This window comes from Mesoplodon densirostris, chromosome 16 (assembly GCF_025265405.1).
Source record: "Mesoplodon densirostris isolate mMesDen1 chromosome 16, mMesDen1 primary haplotype, whole genome shotgun sequence".
NCBI lineage: Eukaryota > Metazoa > Chordata > Mammalia > Artiodactyla > Ziphiidae > Mesoplodon > Mesoplodon densirostris.
The window spans coordinates 29,525,146-29,543,904 of NC_082676.1; the positions used below are offsets into that span (position 1 = coordinate 29,525,146).

At 45.3% G+C, this 18,759-nt stretch overlaps 1 protein-coding gene across 1 annotated transcript in view; it reads left to right on the top strand.

Moving 5' to 3' along the window:
* The window catches only part of TMC2 (transmembrane channel like 2), an 80,491-nt gene that overhangs the window by 17,343 nt on the left and 44,389 nt on the right, over positions 1-18,759 (top strand). Inside the window, 3 exon segments of the mRNA XM_060077863.1 lie at positions 1,339-1,657; positions 5,306-5,458; positions 15,597-15,687. Of these exon segments, the coding sequence (XP_059933846.1) occupies positions 1,339-1,657; positions 5,306-5,458; positions 15,597-15,687 (563 nt within the window).

Consider the following 18,759-nt stretch of genomic DNA (forward strand, 5'->3'; position numbering starts at 1 on the left):
GGGACTCCTTGTCCTGGACTCCATCACTGATGGGACTGCTGCTGGGGATGTTGGGTGATGAAACTCCACTCTGCCCTGCCCTGCCCAAAGTTGGGGCTCTCACAGCTCTGTTGGGAAAATCTGCCTAGTCATGGCAGAAAAGCCTGGATGGGGAGCCACTGTGAAAAGTGAGAACCTGTGCTCTGCAGCCAGATCAGGTTCCAGGCGATGCCCACTTAGAGCACAAAAATGGCAAGGCAGGCTGGAGGCGGGAGGGAAGGAGGAGGGCTTTTGTTGAGTACCTCCCATGAGTCAGACCCTTTCTTCCTGTTTTAAATTAACCTAACTATGTACGGAAATAGTGGCTATTAGAGCCATTTTACTGGTGAGGAAACTGAGGTGCAGAAAAGTTAAGTAATTTATCTGTGGTCACAGAGATAAGTAAATGATAGAACTGATATTTTCGGGCAGGCTGGCCTCGCTCCAAACCTGTGTTCTTTATACAAGTAAAAAGGTCTTATTTCCGGATAAGAATATCAGAGTAATAACGTCCGTTCTCAGAAGTCAGTCACTGTGTCATGTTCATTAACAAGCTGATGGAGTAGTAACATCCCCATGTTAGAGATGAGCTGAGACTCAGAGAGGTTAAGTGACTGGCTCAAAGACACCCTGCTAGTAAGTGGTGGAGAGGTTGCTTATTAATACCAGAAACTCATTACAATTTTTCCTGCATTTAATGTGTAACTGCCCAGCTGGGATAGTTGTGCTTACACTAGGTGTTGGGCAAGCTGTTGGGGAAAGTTCACACTTGAGAGTAGATTCTGCCCAGCCAGGCCATTTGCCAGTGCTATAAAGTCATGGTATAAAATAACAGCAACAACGTGGGAGCAGCGCTGAGACACAGGATCAGAACCGACTTCGCTGCTCTCACCCCCACCCCCTCCCGTCCCTTCCCTCATGCCAGGTGGGGCACATGAGGGGACAGCCCTTGGAGAATGGAGCCAGCAGGCCCTCCGCGTCTCAGTCGTCCAGCCTTACCAAACAGAGGCTCACGCTTGGCCCCAGTCCTGGGCGTCAGGAGAGGACTGAGCTCTGACCCAAGGGACTGCACCCCCGGGCAGAGGAAGGCATGTGTCTGGGTCTCTAGCTGAGGTTTAGGTGAGAGTGTGGGAGTGCCAGGCGGTCAGACGAGGGAGACATTAGCTCTCAGCCGAGACCAGAGGCTCTGTCTGAAAGAGGTGGCTTTTGGAACCAATAAGGTCCAGGAAGCATCGTGAACATCTGATTTCTCACAGCTGGGGGCACTTTCCTGGGGTCGAGGCCCGTGAGGCCAGAACTGTTCATTCCCTGCCCCTGCAGGTGACAGGTCCGGGAGGAGACCCTCGAGGAAGCGGACTCACAAAGCCGAGAACGCGCCGGGCAGGCGCCGAGCCCCGCCTGGCCAGAAGGAGCGGGCCGGGGGCAGCCCGGGGTCGGGGTCTCCCCAGAGGAAGCAGGCAGAGCGCAGGGGACGCAGAGAGCAGCTGGGGGAACGGGAGCGAGGCTCGGCAGAGAAGACCTGCGGAGGGAGGAGGAAGAGGGACGGGAGAGCTTCCCTCAGGGAGCCCCGAGCACCTCCAAAGAAGGAGAAGGAGGTGCGGAGGAAGGAGGAGATGTGGAAGCAGCTGAAGAAACACAGGTGTGTTGTGACCAGGCTTCAGGCGCGTTTCAATCCGCGTTCTCCCTCTCCTTCCAGCCCTGCTTCCTCCCTTGATAAGGGCCAGGTGTCGTCTTCCCCCCTCATTCTCTCCTGTAAACGGGCGGGCCCTGCGCTCTTTTCTTTGTCCCTGCCTTTGCCCCTGCCAAGCTCTTCGCGGTTGGGGGTGGAACGGGATGAGGGTCACAGCCATCCCAGGTTGAGGGGCCACCGCACACTCTCGACTCAAACCCCTCCTGGAGCACAGGTGCAAGTGGAGCTCTGAGTGGGGAGGTGACATGGCAGCAGGGTGAGAAAAGATCCCAGTTCTCCTCAGTTTCAGCTGGAGACTCACCACAGCTCTTGATGAGGAGCTGAGAGAAATTAACAAAATTGGATTTAGGAGTCACTCCAGGGCTTAATCACACCATTTCCTAAGCTGACCTGTGCCCTCTTCTGCGAAATGTGGCTTTGATCTAGAAGAACTTCAAAAGTTCTACCAGGGGCTTCCTGGTGGCGCAGTGGTTGAGGGTCTGCCTGCCGATGCAGGGCACGTGGGTTCGTGCCCCGGTCCGGGAAGATCCCACATGCCGAGGAGCGGCTGGGCCCGTGAGCCATGGCCGCTGAGCCTGCGCATCCGGAGCCTGTGCTCAGCAACCGGAGAGGCCACAGCAGTGAGAGGCCCACGTACCGCAAAAAAAAAAAAAAAAAAAAAAAAAAAAATTCTACCAGCTCTGAAATTCTAGGATTTGGGGTTTGATTTACTTGCTGTGTTTCCTTTGTTCCATTAGCATCTGCATACGGGGGTTAGTGGATAGAGCCAGTTTATGGAATCAGCAAGTTGGGATTTTAGTTTCATTTTTTGCTACCAATTTTGATGGGACATCTCCCTGTCTTTGCCTCCCTCTTCCACTTTACTTTGCATCACTTCTCAGGATGTTTTAAGAATCCCCATTGATAATGGGCTGGGAGGCTTTGGAAACAGAGATACCAGGACTATGGCAAAGAGCTGATGCTCCTTCCAATGGTTTCTAATAAACCTTCCTTGCCCACACCCTCACTCAGGTGTTCCACTGTACATCTCCAACTTTACAGAGAAGAAATTAAGGCCTACAAAAGGGGCCACTGATTTCTTCTGTCACCCCTGCCAGCCATCCCTGGCTCAGTTAGGGCTTTTGTCTACTGTCTGTCTGGTTGTCTCTAGACCTGAGCTAACAGGATAAAGGGTGCATGGTGTCCTTAGCAACTTAGAGAGAACTTGAATGCATCATTGACGGGCCCCAGAGTGTTCGGAACTTTAGAAGGAGGCGGTCCCATCCTGTCTGGATGGCAGATGCAAAGTAAGGGATGCAGACAAGGACTCATTCGTGCCATCTTCAGCTGAGTGCCATGGCAGGGCATAGAGAAATGAAAAATATCCAGTCCTGTTCCTCAGAAACTGACAGTCTAGCAGGGGAGGTAGGACATGGGCATCAGCTATCACAACACAAAGCAGAAGGCAATATGTATGCAAGAAAGGATTTGATGAAGAGCATGTTGCTGGGAGGCTGCGGTTCCTCCACGAAGAAGGTAAATATTTCATTAAGACTTTAAAGCCCAGGTGTAATTTGAACAAGCAATGACTGAATGTCCCACCCCCCTACCACCACCCAAACTGAGGGAACAACTTATGCAAAGACTCAAAGGCAGATATCCTGCGGGGCGGGGTTGGGGGGTGAGATAAGGCAAAAAGTCCCTGTTCTCTAGGCTTTCCAGCATTTAAGAGCTAGGGTCCCCCCCTTCTCCACCTCACTCCTGTGACCTCTCCTTGCTCCTTAGGAGTTGATCAGAAGCTAAACTCACAGAGGCAAACTGGTCTCTAAAACCTGTGGTAACCCAATCCCACATCCTGATATTTCCATTTATCAAACGTGCTAAAAAGGCTGCCCAGGCAGAACCCTTCTCCAGCTCCTCCCTCACCCCCTGTCAGCTGCTGCCATCTCAGCTGAGAATCATTGTTTTCATGAGTGAAGGAGGCTGTGAGTAGTACAGACAAGAACTTGGATTTTGTGGCAGGCGAGCATAGTCTTGTCTGTGAGACGGTGAGGGTCATCACGCCCTCCAGCTGGAAGGTCTCTGCAGCTGTGCTGTTCCATACACTAGCCACTAGCCACATGCTAGGCATTTGAAATGTGGCTGGTGTGACTGAGGAACTGAATTTTTAATTCAATTTAATTTTAATCTGATGTTAATACCACTGAGTTAAAAAATTTACTTAACTTGGACAGACAGATGTAGTGTTTGGTTTTTTATTGTTTGTTTGTTTTTGTTTTTGTTTTTTGCGGTACGTGGGCCTCTCACTGTTGTGGCCTCTCCCGTTGTGGAGCACAGGCTCCGGACGCGCAGGCTCAGCGGCCATGGCCCACGGACCCAGCCGCTCCGCGGCACATGGGATCCTCCCGGACCGGGGCATGAACCCATGTCCCCTGCATCGGCAGGCGGACTCCCAACCACTGCACCACCAGGGAAGCCCCAGATGTAGTTTTGAAGTTGATTTAACTTTGAAGCCAAAGCATTTCTTCTGGGAAAAAAAAAAAAAAAAGACAAACTAGTTTTGTCAGTGCAGATGTGAACATCAAAGGAAAATGATATTCTGTTACTTTATTCATTTACAAGGAAACTTTTAAGTATGTCTAAAACAATTTGGATATGTAAATCTACTTTTTCAACTAAATTTTATGAAATGCAAGTACAGATTAAATATGTTCAATGAAAATTTTGTGCCTGAATTGACATCCACGGTGAGTACAAGATGAACACTGGTTTTTTTTTTTTTTTAATTTTATTTATTTATTTATTTTTGGCTGTGTTGGGTCTTCGTTGTTGCACGCGGGCTTTATCTAGTTGCGGCGAGTGGGGGCTACTCTTCATTGCGGTGTGCAGGCTTCTCTCATTGCAATGGCTTCTCTCATTGTGGAGCATGGGCTCTAGGCGCGCAGGCTTCAGTAGTTGCGGCACGCGGGCTCAGTAGTTGTGGCTCACGGGCTCTAGAGCACAGGCTCAGTAGTTGTGGCACACGAGCTTAGTTGCTCCGCGGCATGTGGGATCTTCCCGGACCAGGGCTTGAACCCGTGTCCCCTGCATTGGCAGGCGGACTCTCAACCACTATGCCACCGGGGAAGCCCGAACACTGGGTTTTGAAGACAGTACAAAAAGAATGTAAAATGTCTCATTAATAATTTTTACACCGATTACATTACTGTAATTATAAATTATAAATTTTTCATATACTGGGTTAAATGAAATGTATTATTAAAATTAATATGTCCATGTCTATTTATCGTATTAATATAGCTACTAGAAAACTTAAAATTACGATACATGGCTCACATTATATTCCCACTGGGCAGCCCTGCACGAGCGAGGGTGTGCAGCGTGAGGGGGACTCAGGGGCATGGAGCTTGAGGAGGCAGCCCGCGAGGGGCCCTGGGCTCCAGGAGGAGGAGCGGCCTCGTCTGCCAGGTGGGGGGAGTCGTGGAGGGCTCTGAGGGGGTCAGGCCTGTGTGGGCGGGAGCTGGGGGCATCTTGGGTGGGCCCCTCACATCCCACGGTGCCCCCGAGGACCCCGGCCTCCTCCTCACTCCCCTCTGCCCCACCCCGCCTCTGCTCCAGGTCATCCTCCTTGGCCTCCAGCACCTCCGGTGGGGAGTCTCTGTCTGAGGAGGAAGTGGCCCGGATTCTGGAGCAGGTGGAAGACAAGAAGAAGCTCATCGCCACCATGCGGACCAAGCCCTGGCCCATGGCGAGGAAGCTGGCGGGGCTCAGGTGAGCAGTCGTGGCCGGCCAGGGCCCTCCCCGTCCAGAAGTCTCAGCTCCTCTGATGGGCGCGGGAGTCCCTTCCTCCTCTCCACTCCAAGGGGGCTCAACAAGAAGGGGGGTTCACTCTCCCACCCTGCTTTGGTCACCTCATCCCCAGCACGCAACTGGCCATCGGGCCCTGCTGTTGGCCAGCACCGAGTGGGGCCTGGCAGAAGACAAGGAGGATCGTGGCCCTCCGGCTACGCACCCCCCTCCGCTGCCAGGTCACCTCTCTGTCCCGCGCCGCATCTGGTGGCTTCCGCGCCTCCCTCACAACCAAAAAGACACGACTTCCTTGGGGGTGGGGGAGACTTTCCATGACCCCCATCTCAACAAGTTCAGACCTCTTTTGTGTTCCCTAAGCACTAGAATCTCTCCCCGTGTCACACACTCACCCTTGCAGTGTGGAGAGCAGGCGGAGGGGCTGTCTTAGCTACACTTGTGTCCAAATGCCTAACACAGGGCCAATCTTGCAGTGAGGTTCCATGAATATTGCGTGGCCTGGTGCCCACGCCCCTGACTCCTATTTGCAACTCAGCTGTTTCCCTGGTTTCCATATGATGAGCCAGCCCACCATGCATTTTATGGTTCTTGACTCTCTGCTGCAGTTTTGAGAGAAGGGCAGGACGTTTTTCCTAAAAAAATCCCATTCAGTGTTACCATCTTCCCCCAAGTCCCACCTCGGTCTTTCTGCCACAAGACTGGAATGACTCCCTCCTTCCCTCTGTATAAGAAGCCATTTTCCCTGGTTCCCCTCACACCTGATTTTCCTCATTGTTCAAGTCAAATGCCTCGCCCTTTATCAGATAGAACAGTTTGGCAGACATATTTTGACGTTCAGCCTCATCCACTGTCTTTCAAATTATTACGTTGTCTACAACTCAGCTGCAGGAAGAAATGCCTCCCTGCGGTGCCTCCAGGCCAGTGCTGACCAACAGAACTTTCTGGGATGATGGAAATGTTCTAAATCTGCGCTAATAGAGTAGCCTCCAGTCACATGAAACTAGTGAGCCCTTGAAAAGTAGTCAGTGCAATTGAGAAACTGAATTTCTGTTTTATTTTAATTTATTTAAATTTAAGTCATCACAGGTGAATGGTGGCGACAGTTTGGGCAGTAGGTAGAGCTTCAGGCAGCAGGCTGTCTGCCTTCCCAGCTGCCTTTTTCTGAGTCTCTTCTCCCTGCTCCCCCAGAGCCGAGTTCTTCCTCCTTCCATCTGTCAGTCTAACAGAACCTCACCCAGACTCAGGTGTCACCGGAACACATCTTTTATTAACAGTGGAAAAAGAGCAATGTTGATGCTTATGGAAATGAGATCTCCAGCTGGCTGGAAGTCTCAGGGACCATGAAAATCCCTGAGGGCCATTCATCTGCCCTGAGGAGAAGTCTGCATCTCCTCCAGGCCTGGGGTCAGATTTCCTGCTCTTGGTGGGGGTGGGAAGTGGCTAAGGCCCTAGAAGCTGAAAAGACTCTTGTCTCTCCCACTGGAGCAGGTCTCCCCTCCTTTTCCCTCTTGCAAGACTCCTTATCCCAGACTCAGGCTCTCCAGCCTCTGGGTCTCAGCTCCACTGGTGCCTCTGCCCTCCCACCTGGCTAGTTCCTACCCTCTGAGACTCAGGCCAGGTGTCTCCTCTGCAGGGAAGTCCCCATTACCCCTCCCTGCATTCAGGCTGAGTTAGTTACTGCCTCTCTGACCCCTAAGGCCCTCACTTGACTGGATGCTCTTGTTTGCAGAGCTGTTTCTTATTCATCTTTTAATATTCTTTCTTTTTTTATATATTTCCAACATTTGCTGAGTGCTCCCTATGTGCCAGGCACTGTTCTGAGCGCTGGGTGTGTAACAATTCATTTAATCCGCATAATCACCCTTTGATGTAAGTACCATTATTATTGCCCCCATTTTACTGATGAGCAAACTGAGACACAGAGCAATCTAGTAATTTGTCCAAGGCTAAACAGTGAGTTTAGTGGTCTGGCCAGAATTTGAACTCAGGAATTCTGGCTCCAGAACATGCACTCTTAAATTGTAACTGCTTCTCTAGGATTACTAGACATTCTAGAATACACCCCTTTGCCTCCTGTATGATTTCCTCTTCTGGCAATAAAGTCTTCAATTGCAGATCTGCAGATAGCATCCCCAGACTACATCTTTTTTTAGAAGCAGTGGTGTGGGGTCCCCAGCCTCTGGCCCACTCAGGCAGCTGGCATAATTGTTGTAGACAATCAAAGAAGGATGGCAAGGCATAAAGAGCAGCAGCAGTGAATTGGGGCAAGCCTGCCTTCACACCTCTACCATACCTGTGTGGTTTGACTGGCTATTCAGTCCCCCTCAGGCTGGCTTCCTTCCCTTAACCTCTCTGAGCCTCACAGCTGTCTTTTGTAAAGTAGGAAGAATAATATCTACCTGCAGAGTTGTTCTGACAGATAAAAAATATTTAAGTACCCAGCATATAATATGCAATTAACAGATAGTAGTTATTGCTATTAAAGCTTGAACATCTTGTTCCAGACACTGTGCTGAACCCTGAGAGATGAGGATGGGGAACAAAGATGAATCAGAGAAGACATTATTAATGCACATAATTAATAATGAAACGAGGCAGGCTGTGATGTTGGCAAAAGAGTTTCTAGTGCTCATGAGTCAGGGGTGTTTGCTTTAATCATAGAATTAATCAGGTATGTCACTCAGCTTTGTCAGAAACCTAATGTGTTAGAAAATTACCCAAAGTGAGATCTGAAGAATTCCACTTCTAGGAAGATGGAGTAGATATACTTCTCCATAGTCTTCCCACTAAGTACAACTGAAACCCTGGATAGTATGTGTAAAGCAAACATAAGAGACTCAGAAAGGTGGAGAGAAGAAAGGCAGTCTGGCTAAGGACCTCGGGGTCAAATGAATGACAGAGCATTGAGTTCCAATTCTCCTTTTTGCCTGTATATCCAGACTGGATATTGGAGAAGCTGGCTGCCCCCAAACACTGACAGACACACACAAAAGCACCTCAAGAAAAGTCTGCTGTCTCTAGCCAAAGGACCAGAAAAGGGACAGCCTCGCAAGACAGAAGACTTGTAAACAATCACAACCCTACTCCAGCCAAACACCATAAACAAACGAGCAGCTGTAGCCCCAGCCCTGGCAGCAAAAGCCAAGTGGAGAAGCCTACATTTCCTCCCTTGCCAGGTTGTAACATGGTGCCCCTAACACCCCCATCAAGTGTCAGAGAAGGCCAAGTGAGGAGCAGGGACTCTCATCCCCACTGGGCAGTAATGAGCCCTCCCTCTCCCTGTGGTGTCAGTGGAGACTACATGGGGAGTCTGAAATTTCACCACCACCTGGCAGTAACAGGTATCTCTTCAAGCCAGGAGGATATGAGTGGAAGGCTTGTGGGAGCTTGAACTCCCATCCCTGCTCAGCGGTAACAAGGAGCTCCAGCCCAACCCCAGGTATCAAAGGAGGCCAAGTGAATAATCTGGACTTCCACCTAGGAGTAAGCAGGCAGCATCCCCCTTCACCTACTGGAGCAGTGTCAGAGGAGGCCTGCTGAAACACAAGATTTAAATAAGATCCAGAGTCTCATAACATAATATCTCAAATTCCGGGCTTCAGTTGAAAACTCAGTCGTCATACCAAGAACGAGGAAGTTCTCAGACTTGAATGATAAAAGATAATCAACAGATGCTAACATCAAGAGGACATATATGTTAGAATTATCTGATGAAGATTTTAAAGAAACCATCATAAAAATGTTTCAGTGAGCAATTAGGAACACATGAAACAAATGAAGAAATAGAAAGTCTCAGAAAATGAATAGAGGATATAAAGAAGAACAAGTGGAAATTTTAGAAGTAGAAAATATAGTACCTAAAGTTTTTTAAAACTCAGTGAATGGGCTCAACAGCAGAATGGAGAGAACTGAGTAGAGAATCAGTGAAAGTGAAGGTAGAACAAGACAAATCAATCTGAACAATAGAGAGAAAATAGTCTGGGGAAAAATGTGAACAGAGCCTCAGGGACATGTAGGATTATTATAAATGGTCTAACAGTAGTGTCTCCTCCAAATCCCTAGATGATGAAAGAAGAAAATGGAGTCTCAAAAGAAGAGAAAGAGGGTGGGACTGAAAAAGTCTTCAAAGATATAATGACTGAAAATTTCGCAAATTTGGCAAAACTTACAGATTCAAGAAGCTAAACAAAACCCCAACAAGATAAATACAGAGTAATCCATGCCAGTACACATCATGGTCAAACTTTTGAATACTTATAAGAGTCAGAGAGAAACAATGCATTACAGGAAAAACAATTAGAATGACAGCAAATTTCTCATCAGAAACCATGGAGGACAGAGGAGGTGACATAAAGATTCTTCAAGTGCTAAATGACAAGAATTGTCAGTCCAGAATTCTATATCCAGCAGAAACATCCTTCAAGAATGAAGGAGAAATCAAGACATTCTGAGATGAAGGAAAACTAAAAGAATATGTCACCAGCAGACCTACCATAAAGTATGACTAAAGGAAGTTCTCTAAACATAAAGGAAATGATAAAAGAAGGAATCTTGGAACATCAGGAAGGAATAACATGGTGAGAGCAAAAATCTTGGAAAATACCATGGATTTTTCCTTCTCCTCTTGATTTTTAAAATTATGTTTGACAGTTGAAGCAAAAATTAAAACACCACCTAATGTGGTTCTCAGTAATGCAGATGAAATAGTTAAGACAATTATAAATGGGGAGGATAAAGGGACATAAAGAGAAATAAGATTCTACACTTCATTCTAAATAGTAAAATGCACCAGTGGATTTTGATAACACATAGAGATAGCTAGGTAGGTAGATAGGTAGATAGATAACAGACAGATGGATGGCAGATAGAGATAGACATATAGTAATACCTAGAGCAACTATTGAAAAGGCTATACAAATCAATATACTCAAAAACACTATAGGTAAAACAAAATGGAATCCTAAAAAATATTCAGGAAGACAGGGAAAAAGGAAAGCAGAAATGAAAAATAGAACAAACAGAAAACAAGAAATAAAATGAAGTATTTAAACTGTAACATATAAATAATTACATTACATGTTAGTGGTCTAAATACCTCAATTAAAAGACAGAGATTGGCAGACTGGATTTAAAAGATGACCCAGGGCTTCCCTGGTGACGCAGTGTTAAGAATCCTCCTGCCAATGCAGGGGACATGGGTTCGAGCCCTGGTCCGGGAAGATCCCACATGCTGCGGAGCAACTAAGCCCATGTGCCACAACTACTGAGCCTGCGCTCTAGAGCCTGTGAGCCATAACTACTGAGCCCACATGCCACAACTACCGAAGCCCGCGTACCTAGAGCCTGTGCTCTGCAACAAGAGAAGACGCTGCAATGAGAAGCCCACTCACCACAACGAAGAGTAGCCCCCACTCGCCACAATTAGAGAAAGCCCACGCACAGCAACGAAGACCCAACACAGCCAAAAATAAAAATAAAATAAATAAATTTATTTAAATTAATTAATTAATTTAAAAAAATAAAAGATGACCCAACTACATGCAGTCTATAAGAAACTCACTTTAAATATATCATATGTTGAGAGTAAAGTGTGGAAGAAAATATACCATGCAAACGTTAACCAAAAGATAGCAGGAGAAGCTATGTAAATACCAGACAAAGTCAATTTCAGAGTAAAGAAAATTACCAAGGATATAGAGGGACACTACATAATGATAAAAGGGTCAACCCACCAAGCAAACAGGACAATCCTAAATGTATATGCACCAAAGAGATCAGTGGTTTGGATTCTACAGAGTATTAATTTTCCAGTGCTACGTAATAAATTACCCCAAAACTTAGTAGTTTAAAACAATAATAAGCATTTATTATCTTCTGTTGGTCAGAAATTCAGGAGCAGCTTAGCTGGTCAGTTCTGACTTGGAGTCTCTCATAAGGTTGAGTCAAGGTATTGGTCAGGGCTTCAGGCTTCAGATGACTGGGGCTGGTGAATCCACTTCCAAGGTTGCTCACACAAATGGATGACAAGTTGGTTCTGTTTGTTAGTAAGGGCCTCAGTTCCTCTCCATACAGGCCTCTCCACAGGCTGCTTCACTGTCCTCATAACATGGCAGCTGGCTTCCCACAGAAGAGGGGGATTTCAAGGGGGAAGTCACAATACCTTTTTTTGTGTGTGTGTGGTATGCGGGCCTCTCACTGTTGTGGCCTCTCCCATTGCGGAGCACAGGCTCCGGACGCGCAGGCTCAGCGGCCATGGCTCACGGGCCCAGCCGCTCCGTGGCATGTGGGATCTTCCCGAACCGGGGGACGAACCTGTGTCCCCTGCATCGGCAGGCAGACTCTCAACCACTGCGCCACCAGGGAAGCCCCACAATACCTTTTATGTCCTAGTCTCCGAAGTCATAAACTGTCACTTCTACCACTTTCTATTCATTGGAAGCACATCGCTAAGTCTGCCCTTCATTCAAGTGGAGGAGAATTCAATTCTTTTTCTTTTTGGCTGCGCCACTTGGCTTGTGGGATCTTAGTTCCCCCACCAGGTATTGAACCCAGGCCCTAAGCAGTGAACACGCAGAGTCCTAACCACTGGACAGCCAGGGAATTCCCCAGTTCTACATTTTATTTATTTATTTATTTATTATTTTTTTTAATTACACTTTTTTTTGCTTTATAACAAATTTAATCAGTTATACATATACATATGTTCCCATATCCCCTCCCTTTTGCGTCTCCCTCCCACCCTCCCTATCCCACCCCAGTTCTACATTTTAAAGGGAGGAATGTCAAATAATTTGCTGACATAGTTTAAAACCACCACATATAGGAAGCCAGGCATGCTTGGGTAAACTCAACTGCCCTTAAATTGATTCAGTGACACCTCTAGAACAGATGCCATCACCTGGCTCATCTGAATTTCCACTTAGAGTGAGCTCAGCCTCTGTTTGATCTTCGTCTCCACAACTGAAAAATAAAAACTGCTTAGGGACAAAGGGAGACACCAAACCAACATAGCCCAGATCTCTGACCACCTCCAACCTCTAGCCATCTCCCTTTGGCCACCTGTATTCCCTAGCTTTGTCTGGTTGTCTTCTGGATTTCAGGCTGGCTGATACATTCTCCCAACGTTCTGCGTGGGACGGCAAAGCTCTGTAAGGATGCCATTAAATGCAGGCTGCCCTGTGTCTATTTATACCTCTGCATCTCAAAATTAAGTGTGATTTTGAATCTGATCTCCTTCACCAGGGTGCAGTTTTGGGAGGTATGTAGTCTCTCTGAGAGATGCTTTGGATCAACTTCAGAGTATTCTCATTGTGGAAGGCTGCATTGCTGAGCCCCTTGTCCAGACCCCTGGGGAGCAGAAGTCTCCTCACAGCAGCCCCCTGGGCTAGGAAAGAATCCTATCAGCTGCCCACTCCAGGAGCTGCTGTTTCCCCAGAAGGAGAAGGGTGACTGCCTGATAAATGAAATTGCTGTGCCTACATGGCATGCATCCACACGTTTAAGTCTCATAACATTGTCCCCATTTCTAGATGAGAACTGCCACCCTGAGAGGCACAGAATCCTGCCTGGCTCTCTCTGGCACTAAAGCCACACAATACACCGCTTCTCTCCCAGCAGTAATTGCTGGCCACCCTTACTGTGTCTTCCAAACTGTTATTTGGGCCCCTTTATCGACAAGGGGGGTCTTTCTAGGGCAATGTGAGGGGCTGCTGAAGTGCTGTCTTCTGCTGTGGATGGATGCCCAGGAGAGCCTTGCCTCAATGGCTTCCTCCTCTCCTGAGTATTGGAGGGACCTGAGGCGTTGCTAATCATCTGCCAAAAGTGACCTTGAGATCCAGGCCCCTAGAAGTTTCCACAAAGCAAAGCAAAGGATCTCTCTTCTTTTGCCTTTTTACGTCATTTACCTCACACCATCTGGTTTGAGGAAGAGGAGAGATAAGCTTGCAGAAAGTTCCCCATTTGAAAGGAGGGGACAAGTAGGGGACAGAAGCACCCTACAGAAGTAAGATTTGCAGAACTGTTACGGGAAAAATAAAGAAGAAGTAGATTTGCAGGGAATTAATTCCCTGGCGGTCCAGTGGTCAGGCCTCCACACTTTCACTGCCGAGGGTGCGGGTTCAATCCCTGGTTGGGGAACTAAGATCCTGCAAGCCATGTGGCACAGCCAAAACAAAAGAAAAGTAAGATGTGCAAAACTGTTGGAGGGGAGGGGAAGAAGTAAGATTTGCCACAGTTGGGGAGTGCAGTGCAAGAGCCAGTATTTCCATAAAACAACTACTATCTCTAGTAAGAAGAACACTGATCACGTATGACATGTTTAAAGGGGTTTGCTGTAAAAGTGTTAGTTGTGATTATTTATATACTTTCAGTGGATCCAAAAAAGCTTGCTGTGTCCATCAAAACTGTTAGACCAGTTGTTCTCTTTGCAGTGAATGGTCCTCAGAATTTGCACCCAGCGCTGGGCAGGGCCCTCTGTTCTCCTGAGGGCTCTCTGGGCATCTGGACACAGTCTGGACATTGAGAGGAGAAGCATTTGGTGCCAGGCTCAATGGCTCAGGCATAAGAGCTGGCCTTTACTTTTGAGAATTTTTATCAGAAGTCTTCAAATCTTAAAAGTTGTCACATTTAAATTCACAAACGTCAAATGCTTAGGAGTCTCTACCCACTCATAAGATAAAGGAAGAGGACAAAAATATGAATTTCATGAAAACATTCTTTGGTGTCTTGGAGTCGTTGGTAGTCACAGATAACTCACTGCCAAAATGAGTGCTGCCTAGGGAGAAAACAGGGGCTGACCCCACAAAGGAGTCTTAATCCCATACAATCCAGCTTTTGACCCTGGACTCAGAAGCTAGACAGTTGGCCTCATTAACATTAGGACATCATTGAGACATCCTAATAAAACCAACCTTGGGGTTAACCCCAGGTTAGAATGTAACTTTAACAGGTGTCAACTACCTGCGTTTGCACTTTGGAGGTGGTGTCGTTTGTGTTGCCAGCAGCGGGGCGCTGTAACAACAGCAGCCAGACACACAGGACCCAATATCTTCTTCCACCCACCCTGAGATGGACTTCATTCTTCATCTACTTGTGTGGGTTTATCCAGTGGTTCCTGATAAACTGTTTCTGTGGGGGGATGGATGGGGGAACCCTGATTTGGAGCACTTGCTGAATCCCATAGTCTAAATACTCCCACCGTGGCCGATTTCAAGCTACCAACAGTTTAATAATTTGTTGGCCAAGTTCCAGAATATTTCACAATTGGTTCTCAGAAGCCAGCCCTCACCAGCTCCAGCACACCACCCAGAATATTTAACAGACAAACCCATCCATGTGTTTCCCGTGCCGTCTTCCTTGGATGTTCACTCACTCATCCAGCGTTCATGCACTCCACAAATACCTACTGAATGCTGTACTGTTTTTTTTATTGCTGCTCTAACAAATTACTACAAGCTTAATAGTTTAAGACAATACTCATTTATTAGCTCACAATTCTGCTGGTCAGAAGTCCAGCATGGCATGGCTGGATTCTCTGCTCAGGGTTTCACCAGGTTAAAATCAAGGTATCAGCAGGGCTGTGGTTCCCTCCCACATGGAACTTGAGGTCCTCTTCCAGGTTCCCTGACTTTTGATAGAAATTCATTTTCTTCCCTTGCTTTCCAGTGTGGCATCCTCCAGAGGGGCCCCAGCAACAGAGGGTGGAGAATTCTCTTGCTTCTAATTTCTCTGATTTCCCCTTTTGCTGCATCTCTCTCTGACTCTTCTGCCTTCCTCTTCTTTTTCTAAGGGCTCACATGATTACATTGGGCCCTTCCAGACATCCAAGGTAATCTCCCTGGTTTCAAGTCAGTAATCTTAATTACACCTGCAGAATCCTTTGTGTCATTCACCAAGGGGCAAAGGTCGCGGGAGCCAAAATTCTGCCTACTGGTGCCTACCATGTTCCAATCACTATTCTTGGCATTTGGGAAACTTCAGTGGACAATATATATAAAACACTTAAGGCTTTCAGCCCCATATACACCCTTATAGTTCAGATTTCTTTTGCTTGGGCATTAATTGAATTTCTGCCTTTCTCCCCCCACCCCGCCCCGCTAACCAGGGAGGCCCAAGAATTTGTGGAGAAGTATGAAGGAGCCTTGGGAAAGGGGAAAGGCAAGCGACTCTACGCCTATAGGATGCTGATGGCTAAGGTGTGTGGTGCAGAGGCACAAATCTGTGGGAGGACTTGCTCAACTCCTGAATCTGGGTGACCATCACAGGGCCTGCCCAGCTTCACCCTTTGTGTCCACCTCCCCCAGAATCCTGAGCGTGAGGTCCAGTCAACCATTCCAATTTATCCAGGAATGGAAACCAACCGTATCCTGTCCATTTCTCTCTACTTATCTGTGAGGGCTTCAGTATACTTGAGACTTGTTTCCTCTCTAGTGAAGAACTAAACTCACAGAATTAATGATGTTGAATCCACTGGGATCTTTCCAAACCCCAAATCAAGACTTTGATTTGGTGGAGACCCAGGGGGCCATGGTGTAATCAGGGTCATACAGAAGGACAACAGTAGTATCGACAGGGCATTGGGGGCAGCTCTGGTTTATTAAGTTATGCCATAACCTGAGCTTCTGATTCAGGCTAGGGTAATGATCTCTAATTGGATATTTAATGTGGAACTTATGGAAGTATCCTTCCTTCACCTACTGATCTGAAAAACTATCATTTTCATTCACTTAATTCTTGTATAAGCCCTTTTTTGGAGCTTTTATTTGAATTCATCATTTTAGCTATTGATTAATTCTAATGGCTCATAGGGCTTACTCCTTTTACCTTTCTTTCTCAGAAATGTTTTGGCCAGTCTTGCCTATGTTTCCATATGCATTTTGTTTTGTTTTGTTTGCATTATTTTTTTCCACATGCATTTTTATTCCTAGATATTTTATTCTTTTTGTTGCAATGGTAAATGGGAGTGTTTCCTTGATTTCACTTTCAGATTTTTCATCATTAGTATATAGGAATGCCAGGGATTTCTGTGCATTAATTTTGTATCCTGCTACTTTACCAAATTCATTGATTAGCTCTAGTATTTTTCTGGTAGCATCTTTAGGATTCTCTATGTATAGTATCATGTCATCTGCAAACAGTAATCCACATGCATTTTTAAAATCACTTTGCCACGTTCCAGTATAGCCCATTGAGATTTTGATTGGAAATTTTTTAAAAACCTTGATTTAATTTGGGAAGACTTATCTGTACAATATTTAGTCTTTACATCTAAGAATACCATACATTTCTCGAGCCTTATTTTTACATGCTTCAGCAAAGTTTGTCATTTTCTTCATATAGATCTTTTCCGTGTCATATGTTATTTCTACAAAATTTATGTTTTGGTTGCTTTTGTGAATGGAATCATTTTTCCATTTATTTAATAACTAGAGATTCCTGGTATGTAGGAAAGCTACGTATTTGAATATTAATTTTTTAATCTGGTTCCCCTATTGTACTCCCTTATTAGTTCTAATCATTTTCATCTGATTGTGTATGTAAAGGTGTTTTTCTTGGGTTCTTCTAAATCATTCCTGTCCTGAAGTGCGGGTTAGCAATCCTAGAATAGTTTCAATTGATGATGGTGATAATAGGTCTCTTTGCTTTTCCATTACTTTAATGAAAATGGCTCTACTGTTTCACACTACGTTGATGGGAGTTGTTGCCTTGAAATAGATTTTCTTTCTCACAATAAGAAATTATCCTTTTATTTCTAGTTTAATGACTTCCATTTTATTGGAAATAGATGTTAGATTTTATTAAATACCTTTCCCTTCTGTTCATAAACTTACTTTTATCAGGCACATCTGATTTCTCAAGTATTTTATTTATAATTTTTACATAAATTTTCATAAGATTGATTTGAATTTATGTGTGTACATACGTGCACGCACACTATCTTGCCATATTTTAATATTAGGGCTGCACTTGCTTTATAATATTAAATGAATAACATCACCTCCTTTTTATGCTGTAAATCAGTTTGTAGAGCATGATTTTCATTTTTTTAGAAATTTGAAAGATGACACCCTTAAAACTGTACAGATCAGGAAGCATTTTATAGAATATCTTGATAATTTTTTAATGTTTTTCCAATTGGTATAGTCAAGTTTTAACTTTTTCTTGGGGCCATTTTGATATTTTATATTCTTCCCCAAACTTGATCATTTCATTAAGATTTTCATATGTATTAACAGAAAGTTGCATATAGGTAGTCCCATAATTTTTGTAATTACATTTTACATATGTTGAGTTTTAATCTCTTTTATTCCTAATTTTGTTTTTTTCTTTCTTTTCAGTTATAGTTGCATGACAACTATCTATGGGTCATTTATTAATTTTATCTAAAAACCATTTACCACTTAACAACTGCACACTCAGAACTTTTTTCCCAATTAAGGAATGTGTTCTTCAAATATACCTGATAAATGGTCTATTCCATCGTGTTTCTATTCAAACAGTTCTAGCTTCTTTGTTAGCAGAAGGATGGCTGCCAACTCTCCATTCTTTGTATTTACTTTCCTTCATGGTTTTTAATTCTTTGCTTTCTCTCTCTTTGCATTCTCAAAAATTTCTCAGGTTTATTCTCAATATCATTGGATCAATTTTCTTCTGTCTCAAAGTGTAATGTTTATTTTCATTCTATTACTGAACTTTTAGCAACCTTGTAATCAATCCTTCCATACTTCACCTGTAACCTTTTTTTTTTCCTCCCCCGGCCACGCCATGCAGCTTGCAGGATCTTAGTTCCCCGACCAAATGCAGAGTCCTAACCACTGGACTGCCAGGGATTTCCCCTCCTGTATTCTTTTTTAACTCTCTAAGTGCTAACCTGTACTCTAGAAGCCATACTTTTTGTATCCTACTAAGAATATTGAGCCATCTCTCAAAATTTAATTATGTATCCTGGAGGAAATGCTTTCCAAAAATTTCAAAGAATGGCATCACTTTTTCCTTGTTTTCCCATACTACTTCTCAGGCTTCACTGGTTGTCTTTAGTTATTCAGATCCAGATTTCATCCATGGACAGGATGTGCCTGTGTCTTGTTCCACCACTGTTTGAAATCTTTTTTCCTATATACAGCTGACTAGCAAGATGACATGCACAGCTAGTAACCCAGTCTGAGGACGGCAGCTACCATCTCACACAGCTCTGAGGAAGGGAGTTGGGGTCTTCTCCCGCCCACGCCCAAGCTCAGTTTTCTGATTTTCTAAACCAATGAAGGAAA